This window comes from Eumetopias jubatus, unplaced genomic scaffold, assembly GCF_037043125.1.
Source record: "Eumetopias jubatus isolate StellerSeaLion01/CBP00866 unplaced genomic scaffold, mEumJub1_p1.0 scaffold_1, whole genome shotgun sequence".
NCBI classification, from domain to species: Eukaryota; Metazoa; Chordata; class Mammalia; order Carnivora; family Otariidae; genus Eumetopias; species Eumetopias jubatus.
The window spans coordinates 218,620,030-218,635,034 of record NW_028274807.1 but is presented as its reverse complement, the minus strand read 5'-3'; the positions used below and the strand labels follow the sequence as shown (position 1 = coordinate 218,635,034).

Below are 15,005 nucleotides of genomic sequence, written 5' to 3'. Positions count from 1 at the left end.
ATTTTACATTCCTATCACAATGTGCAAGAGTTACTATTTCTCCATGTCCTTGCCAATGCTGGTTATTTTCCATTAAAAAAATTATTATCTTTCAGGATCCCTGAGCCGTAAGGGCGGCCACAGACTCGCGATCCTCCGCCGCGCGGCTTTTCTTCTCTTCCACGGTCCTGCGTGTCCGGCGCCACGCGCTCAGTCCGAGTGGGTGGGCGCAGCAGCACTTGAGTGGCTTGGCCCGGAGCGGGCCCCGTGCTCGGGAAGGGGACTGTGGACTGGAGAGTGGCACACAGCATGGCGGAAAACCGAGAGCCCCGCGGGGCCGTCGAGGCTGAGCTGGACCCGGTGGAGTATACCCTTCGGAAGCGGCTCCCCCACCGCCTGCCCTGGAGGACCAATGACATTTATGTCAACATGAAGACTGACTTTAAGGCCCAGTTGGCCCGCTGCCAAAAGCTTCTGGACGGAGGGGCTCGGGGTCAGAATTCATGCAGTGAGATCTACATTCATGGCTTGGGCCTGACCATCAACCATGTCATCAGCATTGCCCTACAGCTTCAGGCAGGCAGCTTCGGGTCCTTGCAGGTGGCTGCCAATACCTCCACCGTGGAGCTTGTCGATGAGCTGGAACCAGAGACTGATACACGAGAGCCACTGACCCGCATCTGCAACAACTTGGCCATCCACATCCGGGTCTTTAGGGTTGCACCCAAGTAATGGAAATGAGGATGGCCACCTTATCCACCCACCCCCACATAAGTAGGCTCAGCTGTGGCTCTTCTTGTACTGAGTACAGTCATGGACCTTCTACCAGAGCCACATAAGAAAAGCCTGTCCCCTTACAGCCCAGAGGACTCTGAACTGCGAGGGAAAGTATTGTCTCTTGTTGGGCCCAAGCAATGGGTCTTCCCGAGTCTTTGTGGTCTGTGACCATTGTCCTAGACAATAAAAACTACCAAGTTGTGTTAGTATGCAGCCACCCCCCCAAAAAAATTATCATTATAGCCATCCTAGTGAGTGTGAAGGAAGTGTGTGGTTTTGAGTTTCCTTAATGCCCAAAGATGATGTCTTCATGTGCTTGTTGGCCACTTTGTATATCTCTTGGCTAAAATGTCTATTCTGATTTTTTGCCCATTTTTTATATGGTTGTCTTTTGTAGTACAGTTCTAAGAGTTCTTTATGTATTTTGGATATTATCCCCTTATAAAATATGTGGATTAGTATTTTCTCCCATTCCTTAAATTGTATTTTCACATTTTTTATAATCCCCTTTGACACACAAAAGTGTTTAATTTTGAGTAGTCTAATTTATTTTTTTCTTTTGTTGCTTGTGATTTTGGTGTTGAATCTAAGAATCCTCGGACAAATCTGAGATCATGAAGATCTGCCCCCTATGCTTTCTTCTAAGAGTTTTGTAGTGTTAGCTCTTTCATCAATTCTGGGTTCATTTTTGTATATCGGCTGAGGTCCATCTTTATTTTTTTGCATGTGGACATCCAGTTGTCTCTTCACCATGTCTTAAAAAACTATTCTTTCCATACTGAACAACTTTGGCATCCTTGTCAAAAATCAATTGTCCATAGATATTTGGATTTATTTCTGGAATCTCCATCCCACTCCACTGGTCTATCCTTATGCCAATACCATACTGCCCCGGTATCATCCTTATTAAGATATATATAACTGACATAATTATAAGAGACTTAAAGTGCATATTGTGGTATATATACATACATAAACATTGTGAAATCATTCCTACCATCTAATTAACACATCCATCACCTATTTTTTTTTGGTAGAACACTTACGTTCTACTCTCAGAAAAATTCAATTATACAATACAGTATTATCAACTATAGTCACCATGTTTTACTTTACATCCTCAGACATTATTCATATTATAGCTGAAAGTGTGTACCCTTTTACCAACTTCTCCCTATTTCCCCAACTCTCTACTCCCTGGCAACGACTCTTTTAATCTCTTTTTCTACGGTTTGATCTCTAAAAAAAATTCCACATATAAGTTATACATGTAGTACGCGTCTTCCCCTGTCTGGCCTTTTTCACCTAGCATAATGCCCTCAAGATCCATCCGTGTTGTCACAAATGACAGAAGGATTTCCTCCTTTCCCATTGCTGAAAAATGTGTGTGTGTGTGTGTGTGTACACACACACCAAATCTTCCTTATCTAATTCATCTGTTGATGAACACTTAGGTTGTTTCCATATCTTGGCTTTTAGGATTTTGATTTGCATTTCCCTGATGATCAGTGATGCTGAACACCCTTACATGTACCTGTTGGTTACCTGTATGTCTTCTTTGGAAAAGTATCTCTTCAGCCACATTGTTTTTACTCATGGTACCTTTATAGTAAGTTTTGAAATAGGGAAATGTGAGTTCTCTCACTTGGTCTTTAATTTTCAAGATTTTTTGTTATTTGGGGCTCCTTGCCATTCCATATGAATTTGAGGATCAGCTTTCCCATTCCTGTAGAAAGGCCACTGGAGCTCTGACAGGGATCACACTGAATCTAGAGCTCACTTTGTGGGGACATTACCACCTTACCAATATTAAGTCTTCTGATCCATGGACATACATGTCTTTCCATTTAATTAGGTCTTAACTCATTTTAGCGATATTTTGCAGTTTTCACTGTACAGGTTTTCATCTCCATGGGTATTTATTTATTCCTAGGTATTTTATCCTTTTGGGTGCTACTGGAAATAGAATTATTGCCTTAATTTCCTTTTCTGGTTGTTTACTGTGTGTTAATTTTGTACCCTGACACTTTGATTAACTCATTTATTATTAGTAGTAGCGTGTGTGTGTGTGTGTGTGTGTGTGTGTGTGTGTGTGTGTGTTCTTCAGGATGTTCTACATATAGAATAGTATCATCTGCAAATAGAGATATCTTTACTTCTTCCTTTCCAATTTGGATGCTTTTTAATTCTTTTTCTTGCCTAATTGCTCTAACTAGGACTTCCAGCACGATGTTGAGAAGTGATAAAAAGTGGGCATCCTTGGTGATGGGTATTAAAGAGGGCACGTTCTGCGTGGAGCACTGGGTGTTATATGCAAACAGTGAATCATGGAACACTACATCAAAAACTAATGATGTAATGTATGGTGATTAACATAATTAAAAAAAAGTGGGCATCCTTGTCTAATTCCTGCTGTTTGGGGGAAAAGTTTATAGTCTTTCACCACTGAGTATAATGTTAACTGTAGGTTTTTCATAAATGTCCTTCATCATGTTAAGGACGTTCCCTTCTACTCCGAGTTTGCTAAGTGTTTTTGTCATGAAAGGGTATTGAATTTTGTCAAATGCTTTTCTGCACCAATGAGATAATCATGTGGGTTTTTTCCTCATCACATTGGTTAATCTTTGTATGTTGAAAATGCATCCGTGCATTCCTGGGATAAATCCCATTTGATCATGGTGTATAATCCTTTTAATGTGTTATTGGAACTAGTCTGTTACCATCTTGTTCAGGATTCTTACTATATATTTATCAGGGACATTGGTTGTAGTTTTCTTTTTTTGTGGCATCTTTGCCTGCCTTTGGTATTAGGACAATGGCAGCATCCCAGGATGTGTCAGGAGGTGTTTGCTCTTCTACTTTTTGAAAGAATCTGAATAGGGGGCACTTGGTTGGCTCAGTCAGTTAAGCGTTCGAGTCTGGATTTCAGCTCAGGTCATGATCTCAGGGTCGTGAGATGGAGTCCCACGTCAGGCTCCGCAATCAGCATGGAGTCTGCATGAGATTCTCTCTCTCTCCCTCTTTCCCTCCCCCCTCTAAAAAAATAAAAAGAGTTTGGATAGGATTGATGTTAATTCTTTTTTAATACCATTTTCTAAATTGTGGTAAAACATACAAAGCAAAAAGCTGACCAATTTAACCACTTTTAGGTGCACAGTGCAGCGGCATCAAGCACACTGACACTGCTGTGCAATCATCCCCACCATCCATCTCCAGAATTCTTCCATCCTCCCCAACTGAAACCCTGACCCCATTAAACCCTAACTCCCACCCCTTCCCCAGTCCCTGGTACCCGCCATCCTACATCCTACTCTGTCTCTGTGAACTTCACTCGAGGGCCTCAGATAGGTGAAACCATACAGTTATTTTTCCTTTTGTCACTGGTTTATTTCACTTGGCATAATGACTTCACGATTCATTCATATTGAAGCATGGGCCCAAACTGCCTCTCTTGTTAAGGCCGAATGATAGTCCCTTGTATGTTCATGTCACATTTTGTGTACCAATCACTTGTTGGTGGGCACTTTGGTTGCTTTTACCTCCTGGCCATTGTGAATAATGCTGCTATGAACGTATGTGTACAAATATTTATTCAAGTCCCTGTCTTCAATTCTGGCATATGCCCAGAAGTGGAGTTGCTGGATTATACTGCCATTCTATTTTCAGTTTACTGAGGAGCTACCAGACTGTCTTCCACAGCTGCTGCACCTCGTCACATTCTCACTGGCGTGAACGAGCGCCTGTTTCTCCAGCGCCCCAGCAAACGACAGGTGCGGCTTTCTTTCTCTTTTTCTCTCATGCCTGTGCTTACTCATCAGTCATGTTGGCTCTGTCTTTAAAGTGCAGCTCAACCCCCTTCATCCCCACCGTTCTCTAGGCACTGTCACCTCCAACCATCTCCTGACCACTCTTCAGCCTCTCCTGACCAGAGGCGAGAGCAAGGTTTTAAAGTATCAAGCAGATTGTGCCATGCCCCTGCTCAAAGTTTCCCAGAGGTGTCTGCTGACTTGGACCTAGTCCACTTACCGCCCCAAAAACCAGTTTCCTGAGGCTCATCTGCCCCAGGCACACCAGCTGGAGTGCTGCTTCTTTGTAACTCATCACCATGGCAGAGGCTAAAGACTAAAGGACAGTTGTCCCGTGGAAACTTAAAACCCTTTCTGAGAAGGAAAGGCAAGGCCCACAGGAGCTCATGACAGAGTGGGTCCTTTTAGAGGTCATCGTCTCTGGGGAAACAGGACCATCAACACAGAATCCGCTTGTAATGTGACATGAATCAGTATCAGGGATCAGTGAGAGATGGAAGGGGGGCCTGGGATGGATTGAGACAGGTGGACACATGGGCACAGTGACCAGGACTTACCAGAAAGGAGCAAAGGAAAATGAAGGAGACGAAGTAGAAGTAGGCAAAGTCGCTCCCACACTCACTGGCATTGGTGTGCTCATCACAGGCCCGGTTGCTGAGACAAGACGGCATGATCTCATGCCAGGCCTCCCCAGTGGCACCCCTGAGAAGAAGGGCAGAGCCATGAGACCCACAAAGGAAGGCCCAGGCCAGCCTGAGAAGAAATCTCAGAAGAGCTGGCTCAAGTGCATACCCTCCCTGGGCTCCCTCCCACAGAGAACCCACTCATATGTAAGGTCTAGGTAAGAGACGCCTGCTTCTTAAAAAGAATCCTCTGGCATTAGGTTTTCAAATTGATCATTAACTCGGAAAGAACTAGTTACTGACAACAAGGAACTGCACCAAAAGTCAGCACTATGGTGAGCGCCCCTTCATGGACCTCTGGCACCTCGAAGCCAACACAGCCCTTCCTGGCCTCCCTCACCCAGCATGTGCCATCCCAAACTTCCCTGATTCAAGAAATGGGGGCTCCATCCCGTTTCTTAGGCCAAATATACTGCAGGCATCCCTGCCTCCATTCCTTCTCACCAGCTTCATCAGCTCATCTACCTTCAAAAACCAGCTAGACTCTTACCACTTCTCAGCACCCTGGGCTAAGCAACAACCACCTCCCCTGAGCTGCTGCAATAGCTTCCTCACGGATCTTCCTGCTCTGCCCCACCCAACAGCCAAGTGGGTCCACCACACAGAGGTGAGATCAGGTCACTTTTCCTCTCAATGACCCTCACTTACTGCAAAACCCAACATTCACACAACTGCCCACAGCTCTGTGAAACTCGCAGCCTGCTCTTTCCCCGTGGTCTCTGCTCAGTCCACTCCAGCCACACCAGCATCTGCTGTTTCCTGAACACAGCAAGAACAGCCCCACCAGCCTGAGTGGCCACCCTGGAGGACCTTTCTTCATGGACTTTTGTCCCTGGGTGTGCGGCCAGCACGAGGGCCAGATGTGCACTAGACTAGCAGGCAGCCCAGAGGCCTGGGCCCCCCCCGACACTGGGTGTGCCTGCATGGCCAGCTCTCGGCACAAGTGGAGCCCACTTCCCATTAACAATGGCTAGGAGTAGGGGGCTTTTCCTGCAGGGCAGCTGTCCAATGCCAGGCCTGACTGATACTGGTGCTCACACATGACACAGAGACCAGGGAGGAAAAGAGATCTTTGAGAACAAAGAATTAAAACTGAGGCTGGTTTCATAGGCCTGCCTCAACTCTTGCAGCAGGAGGCAGGACATTAATTAATGAAGAGATGAAATGAACGTAATAGCTAAAGTCCAGAGAAATGATGTCATTTGGAGAAGGTGTAGGCCTAAGGATACTTGTCTATCTGATTAAAAAAACAAGAGTCAGACAACTCTCTCCAGGCAGCTTAGCTAAGCAGATCGGTCTGATCTCCCTCCATAAAAAGAAGAACCTCCACGGGCCCTGGAATGCATCTGCCTGGGATTAACCGTGCTGGGCATCTCCCAACACAGGCCTTACAGCATCCTGGTGCATCTGCATGAACAAACACGCGTGTGGGCACCTCAAGAAGGAGTCCCAGGCAGGGTTTTATGTCAGTACCCCTCCTCAAGTCCCTACGAAGAGCTCCTTTCTTCCCTCCTAGGGTCATGTGGTGGGCTTGCCTTAACGAAGGGGACCCTGGAGGCAGTGAGACACATTCACCCCCTCCCCACAGCCCCCAAACCAGGATGGGCCACAGAGAGTGTGTCACGTCTCGGAACAAAAGCTGACATGCAGCCCTGTCGAGCACACAGGGAGGCGCCTGAGCCAGAAACAAGCTACTCTGCCTGCCTTGGAGCCTGGAGCCTAGGGGATTGCAGTCCTGTGAGCCATGGGGCAGGTGGAGGCACTCACTCTGGCCAGTTGAGCTCCTTGGGTCCCTGAGTAGCACACTCTGTGTCCCCCTGCCCTGCCCCCGCCCCTGCCCCCGCCCCCGATCCCACAGACCCTGCAGTCAACAAGGTGAGCAGATGCAAAGCCTATGTCCAGCACACCGAAAAAGGCCCTGCTGGACACCTTCTGTCCTCCCAGACCCTTGGCTGCAGCTTCACCAGAGGCCTTCTGGCCACCTCCAGGGATCTGAGCTGAGGTGGTCAAGGCCAGCCTCACCTGGGGCTCTCAGGTTGACCTCCCTCATGGACTTCCCTTCCATCTGTCCCGAGGCCCAGGAACCCTTAGGGAAGAAAGGAGGAAGAGGGGAGAAGAAGCTGGGAAGGCCCACTGAGGGGAAGCCAGCACGAGCTGGGTGTCGGAGGGGGGTGGCCCTCTGGGTCGGCACACGCCCTGTCCCTCCTGAACGGAGGAGCCTCTGAGCCTGTGCTGACTCCCCAAACAACACACCTGAACAGCAGCATCAAGGCTTGCAAAAACGTCCTGAAGGTATTGTGCTGGTTGATGCTGGTGTCATCATCCAGGGCAATATTTCCAAAAACCTGAAATGAGAAAGAAGGCTGCAGGCTGGTACTGTTGGGTCCTCAGGAGCTGTGGCCAGGCAGAAGAGGATGTGTGCACGTGAGGACCCACAGGGCACAGGACGCTGCCCTTAGCCACCACCACTGCTGCAGGGGCTGGAGGGGTCAGCACTTCCAGCCAAACATGTCACTGCCCGCCCCCCCGCCCAGCTCCGCATGTCTACACCTGCAAGTCCGCATGCCGAGTAAAAATGCCACCCAGAGCTAAGTTTACATGGGCTGCACTATATATAAGACAGGAAGCATTTGAAATTTCACCTTGTCATCAATGACTCCGAAGCAATAATTTTATTGGTAATAGCTATGAGGTCAACTTGAAAGTTTCTTTCTAAATTTCTGTGCAAATATCACAATGGGCTTTTTATCCATTTTAATTGATTTATTTTTAGGGTTAGGAATGCAAACAAGTCAGTAACTGTACTTGGCTTAAAATCTGGAATCTGGCTGAAAAATTTATGAACTATCACATATTCACCAAAAACAAAGATTAGTAACCCTTCTGGTCTTATAAATTCCCAAACCAAAGCAGGCACAAATATATTTATTTTTTAAATAGCATCAGATCTCAGCAAATATTAAAGGAAGAGAACCTTTTCGATCCCTGAAGTAGAGTTTAAAAATCACTTCTCAGCTAACCTTTAAGACAATGGCTTCTCCCACTATAATTTAACATTTGGATCCATCTCCCATCCTACTGTTGAAAAGTGGCCAGATGCCAAAGATTTAAAACTGGAACACTGCTTTCTTTTAAATGTTTTTCTAAGTAGCTGACAAAGGGTTCTTTGGCAAAATAAAGGCAATCTAACTTATCCAAGCTGAACTTGACAGTACAGTGATCTGGTGTGATCCTGTTGACTTTTTTCTTCTGTAACATATAACTTCCTGTAAAGGATCAGGTCAACTCTCTGGACTAACAGAATGACCAGCTGGTGCTTTGCAGGCCACTCAGAACTAGGCAGATGTGCTCAAAAGCTCCACCACCATGGGGGCCCGGCACCCAATCAAACATGCCCATCAACACCCTAACAGCCCAATGGGGTTCCACTCAGGAGCACAGCAGAGCATTTTCCCACAGACGGTGGAGCTACGCCTCACTAGTGGACTCTGGGTGACAGGCCCAAACCCGTGGTGCCCAGCCTCCGTGTCCTTATCAGTAGAACATTCTTTCTGAGAATTAAGTTCATAAAGTGCTTCAAACATAGAAATGTTCCCCAAGTGCCAATCTGTCATTGATACCATTTGATGACCATGATCAGTGCCCTTCTGCCCCAGGGCACAGGGGCCCCTTCTGCTCCCTGTCCCATCAGGCGCACCCACCTGCATGCCATGATGGCGTAGATGAAGAACAGCACGGCGACGAGCAGACACACATAGGGCAGGGCCTGTGGAGACATACAGAGGACAGGGCAGCTCCAGGGAGGGCTGCCCAGCTACCTTGCTCGGGCCTCGTCTGCAGAGTGGACGGTGGCCGGATCTCTGGGGCCACCCAGACCCCAGCGACCACAAATCCACCCCCACTGACCATGAAGCCCCTCCACCAAGAGACCGCCTCAGTTCCTTCGTCTATAATCAGTCATAGAACCCACCTCAGAGTCAGTGAGCATTACCAAGATGCTCTCTGGATCACTTAAAATGTCTTTGTAAACTACAATAGGATAACGGGTCCCAACAAGGAGCCTCCACGAGGAGGGGCTGCTCTGGTGGCAAGGAGGAGGTGGTGGCCACAGCACTGTCCATCACACAGGGGAGGGTTAGGGCACGAGGGCCGTGCCTGGGCTTCACCTTGAAGGACTGGACGAAAATCCACAGCAGGATGTGGATGGTGTAGCCTCGGCGCAGCAGCTTGATGAGCTGGGCAGCACGGAAGAGGCGGAGAAAGCTGAGGTTGATGAAATTGTTCTGTAGGGAAGAGAGGCTGTTCTCTAACCTGCGGAGACCAGCTCCTGCAACTGCAGGTGCTGCTCCCCACCCACCTCTCCCTGGCGTGCTGTGGTCCTGAAGAAAAGTGCATACAAAGAGAGATCAAACAAAACGTCACTGCTCTACGGTATAAGCAGCAATCGGCCACCAGAAAACCTTCCAAAAGTAAAGCTTGTCATTGCAAATCACTTCTCATGCAGCAAATCAAAGAAACCCCTCCGCTTTAGGCTCCCCTGCACCCAACAGGGAGGGAGAGAGAGAAAAATTCTCAGAAGCAGCTCCTTGCTGCCAGGTGGAGCCAGGAGACCAACTGTGGATGGGCCTCTAACACTGACCGCCTCTGGCAAGACACAGCCAAGCCGTCCAAGTGCCGGGCAAGGCTGCTTCTTCACCGAGAGCCTCTGAAGGGCCCTTCGCGCACATTCTGCATGGAGCAGTGGGTGTTATGAACAAACAATGAATCATGGAACACTACACCAAAACAAATTATGTAATATATGGTGATTAACATAACAATAAAACAAAAAAATTTTAAAAAAATAAAAATAAATAAAAATAAAAATAAAATAAAATAAAAAAATGAAGGGCCCTTCGCTTCTCAATATGGCTAGCAAAGCCCCTGCTGCCTGGGACCTGGCAGAGGGGCAAACATCTCTTCTGGGGCTGCTCCTGGTGCCTGCAGATAAGTCACCATAGGAAGGGTAAGTGTTGGCGACCCTGAGGCCCACACCACGGAAGCCACTTATGAAATTCGCAAATGGTCTCAACTCCAGAGATCCCAGGGTATCTAGCACTGCTCCCTCATCCAAGAGGTTCAAAATCAAGCACAAAAAGAAGCAATAAACTCTGGACTCCACAGATTACCTGGGAGTGAGGCTTACCCTGGCCCAGGGGCGCCTTGAGTTATTGGCACATCCCTTTCAGGGAGCACGGCTCTGGACGGTGTCCACGACGTGGGGGTGCTTGTGGCCCTGGGCAGTCTCCCACCCTCTGTCTGCTTGGAGACCAGGTGCCCGCACGCAGCCTGACAGCAGCTTCCTGCCACTTTGGTGTTTTAACATATGCAAGCAGCTCAGGCCTAGACACATCGTATCGCCAGATTCAGTGGTCAGATGAAGAGAAAAGAACACGACATGTTGAATGAGAGCAGCAGTAGGAGAGCACGTGCAGGAGGCATGGGGAGCCTGGGGAGAGCTGGCCGCCCTCCCTCCAGGGCTGCCCATCTGCTCTAGGCTGGGCTGAGGCCTTTGGTGGAGAGGCAGGTCTCACTCTTACTTCTAAGGACAGTGGCCCCAACCCAGCCCTTGTCTGCCTCTTCAGTTCCCACCGGGGTGGCTGGAGACTAGACTGTCTCTGCTGGAGGGCTAGATGTCGGAGCCATGGGGTGGGAGGTCTGGTAGTCACAAGGAGGTGCTGACTGTGGTCCAGATCAGCAAGAAGGCAGGAGTGGACCTTGAGGTGTGACCCTGGAGGGCACACAGTTTGCCTAGAGCTCCCTCACCTGCTTGTGCTGGGGAAAGAGAATCTCAGTGGTACAGGATGGCCAAGAGACATCCACCCCTGCCCCGTGGGCCCCAGGTTCTCAAATGAGCCAGTCACCTTGGGAGGATGGGCACAGAGATGGAAGGGAGACTTTGTCTACAGTGCTGGGAAATCCTTTGTACAAGACAATAAAGCAGAGGAATGGGAGGGAGCTTCCAAGGGCCCGGCCTCTAAAGCACCTGCTCACTTGGGTCTGGAGGGGCAAGACTGTGATAACACAGTTATCATTTGCCCAGCCCAAAGCGCTCTGCTCAGGCCACTGGCACAGACGAGAAGATTTCCTGGAGATATTGGGGAAAATCGAGGCTCTGGGTGAGAAAGAAGGGATGGAAGACAAGGCAGGGGAAGGCACTGTCCATCCACATAGTGCATGAATGCAAAGCTCAGCAAGTCACCTGCTACGTTTTGTTGAGACTCAAGTTCTCACCCCTCCTCCCAGATGTCTTTTCTTGGGGCTCCAGTGGGCATTCGGGAGAGGGATGGGGGTGGCAACAGACAGACAGCCCTAGAGAGCCATGAGGACAGATGGCGACAGCAGCCACAGATACTCTTAGCACGGCGTGGCGGGCAGAGCACTCCGTGGCTGTGCCCAGGGCGGGAGCTGCCAGGCAACGCCATGTGAGCACATGCAGGAGAGCAGGGGGCAGAAAGCACACGGCAGCCTCCCACGGCTATGCATAGTCGCCTCTGGCCTCGGCCAACCCCTCGGAGATGGACATAGCTTGCCCCATCCTCCCAGAGTCCGTGGTTTCTGTAACACCAGAGAGCACCTACTACTTCCCCTACTACTTCAAAGCCAGGCCCTTCCTTATTGCCATCTGCCTCTGCATCAGGACAGGTCTAGAGCACCCCAAAGATGCATCATCGCACCTCTCAATGTGGTAGCTGATTCACCTTGAGGGTACACTGGTCCCTGGCTCCTTTGAGCCCCTTGCTTCCTCATCCACAAGATGGAGACATTAGGACATTGTGCCCAGATGGTGAGGAGTCCGAGATTTAAGGGATTTAAAGGTACGCCGGGCATTGTGAAACATGGCCCCCACAAAGGGGATCAACAGGTCTCAGACCCGGATCGGGTCTGAGATACTGTATGTACCCTAACCCATACCCTAACCTGTACCCTAACCCTACCCCTAACCCCTAACCCGTACCCTAACCCTAACCCCTAACCCGTACCCTAACCCTAACCCCTAACCCATACCCTAACCCTAACCCGTACCCTAACCCTGGCCCTACCCTAGGCCCTAACCCTAACCTTAACCCTAGGCCCTACACCCTAACCCCTACGCCCTAGCCGCTACGCTCTAACCACTAGGCCCTAACCCCAACCCTAAGTTGGCTCCTGAGTGCTTTGTTCCCTAGGGCTCGCTCCAGAGCAATACCAGAGGACTCACCTTCCACCCAGAAAGAAAGCCCACCGTTTGGAACTCCGGAAAGGATTCACAGCAGGAGAACGCAGCATGCCCATCCCAGCGAACTCACACTTTCAGCAGTCCCCTGGCCGAAAAGAAGAGCAAGACACTCACGCTGACCCACACCCTTGACCCCCACCGCCGGGAACCTCGACGCAGCGCTGGCACATCAGGCCTCCCGTGTCCCTATGTCCTAACACTCAGCCTAGGTTGGCTTCTGAGGGGTCAGTCCCCAGAACCTGGCTACAAAGCCCCAAGATTCAGGACACCTGAGCAGTATCGAGGGACTCAGGCTGCCACCCACAAAGTAAACGCACCATTTGCTCTCCTGAAAGCAATCAGAGCAGGAGGACTCTGAATGCCCATCCCAAGGAATGCACAAATTTTGCGCCCTCTAGCGGCAAACCCTGAGCCTGACATTCAACCTCACCCAGGCCCTCAAGACAAACGTCCAGGGAAGCAGGCCACAGTGCTGGTACATCGGGCCTGCCATGCCCCTAGGCCCTAACCCTATCCCTCGCTGGCTTCTGAGGGCTCTGGCCCCAGAGGCCTGGCTCTAAAGCCACAGGGATTGGGGGCACCTGAGCAATACCAGAAGATTCAGCCTGTCTCCCGGAAGCAAACCGCACCATTGGGAACCTGCGGCAAAGGTTTCCGAGTAGAACTCTGCGTGCCCATCCCAGCAAAATGCCACTTTCAATGGCCCCCTGCCCGCAAACCCTGAGCTTCACTCTCACCCTGACCCACGCCCCCCACTCAGATCCCCCGTCCCCCAAGCTTGCCCCAGCGTGGGCAGATGAAGGCTGAAATGACCCTAGGCCGTAAGCCTATCCCTAGTTGGCTTCTTAGCTTCTGTCCCCAGAAGCCTGGCTCCAAAGCCCCAGGGATGGCAATAACTGAGCAACACCAGAGGACTCAGCTTCCCAAAAAGAATTCAAAAACACTACTTGCAACTCCAGAGAGCTTTCAGAATACAACAACTCTGAATGCCCATCCCAGCCAATTCACAAATTTGGCGCCCTCTGGCAGCCGACCCTGAGCCTGACACTCAACCTAACCCACAGCCTCAACTCAGACCCCGGGAAGGTCATCACAGCGCCAGCACATCAGGCCTGTCATGCCCCCTAAGCCAAAGCTGGCTTCTGAGCGCTCCGTCCCCAGAGCCTGGCTCCAAAGCCGCAGGGATGGCAATAACTGAGCAACACCAGAAGACTCAGCTTCCCAAAAAGAATTCAAACACACTACTTGCAACTCTGGAGAGCGTTCAGAATACAACTCTGAATGCCCATCCCAGCCAATTCACAAATTTGGCGCCCTCTGGCGGCCAACCCTGAGCCTGACACTCAACCTAACCCACGGCCTCAACTCAGACCCGGGGAAGGTCATCACAGCGTCAGCACATCAGGCCTGTCATGCTCCTAAGCCCTAAGCCTAACCCAAAGCTGGCTTCTGAGTGCTCTGTCCCCAGAGCCTGGCTCCAAAGCCCCAGGGATTTGGGACACCTGACCAGTACCAGAGGACTCTGCCTGCCACTAAAAAGGAAAATGTGCCATTGGGAACGCCAGGAAGCATTCAGAGCAGGAGAATTGTGCCGGTCCATCCCAATGAACCCCAAGTTCAACGTGCCCAGGGGGCAATCCCTGAGCCTGACACTCCCCCCTGACCCACGGCCTCAACTCAGGCCGTGGGAAGCTCATCACAGCACCAGCACATCAGGCCTGTCATGCCCATAAGCCCTAAGCCTAACCCTAAGTTGGTTTCGAGCAGTCTGTCTCCAGGGCCTGGCTCCAAAACCCCAAGGATTTGGGACACCAGAGCAGTATCAAGGGACTCAGGCTGCCACCCGGAAGGAAACCGCACCACTGGCAACTCTGGAAAGCATTCAGAGAAGGAGAACTTGAATGCCCATCCCAAAGAATCTACACTTTCTGCGCCCCCTGGCGGCAAACCATGAGCCTGACACTCAACCTGACCCCAGCCCTCAAGAAAAAATGCCCATCCCAAGCTCGCCACATACCCGCAGACCAGGAGTGCCGTGCACCTGGGCCCTAACCCTAACCCTCGCTTGGCTTCGGAGAGCTCTTTCCCTAGGACCCTGGCTCCATGCCCCAGGGATTTGGGCCACCTGAGCAATACCAGAGGACTCAGCCTGACACCACAAAGCAAAATGCGCCATTTGGCACTTTTGAAAGCACTGGGAGCAGGAGAACTCTACCTGCCGTACCCCTAGGCCCTAACCCCAACCCTAGGTTGGCTGCTGAGTGCTTTGTTCCCTAGGGCTCGCTCCAGAGCAAGACCAGAGGACTCGGCTTGCCACCCAGAGAGAAACCCCACCGTTTGGAACTCCGGAAAGGATTCACAGCAGGAGAACGCAGCAAGCCCATACCAGCGCACCCACCCTTTCAGTGGTCCCGCGGCCGAAAGGAAGAGCAAGACACTCACGCTGACCCACGCCTTCAACCCTCACCCCCGGGAACCTCGACGCAGCGCTGGCAGGCCAGG

At 50.4% G+C, this 15,005-nt stretch overlaps 1 protein-coding gene and 1 pseudogene across 1 annotated transcript; one reads left to right on the top strand and one right to left on the bottom strand.

The window, feature by feature from the left end:
- Positions 1-265: 265 nt before the first annotated feature.
- LOC114204126 (ribonuclease P protein subunit p20-like) lies at positions 266-711 on the top strand. Its single transcript, XM_028097321.2, has one exon. It carries the CDS (start codon positions 289-291, stop codon positions 709-711), a length of 423 nt encoding a protein of 140 aa, XP_027953122.1. The 5' UTR covers positions 266-288.
- A 4,262-nt stretch (positions 712-4,973) lies between these two features.
- LOC114204260 (histo-blood group ABO system transferase 2-like) overlaps positions 4,974-15,005 on the bottom strand; it is a 45,424-nt pseudogene continuing 35,392 nt past the window's right edge.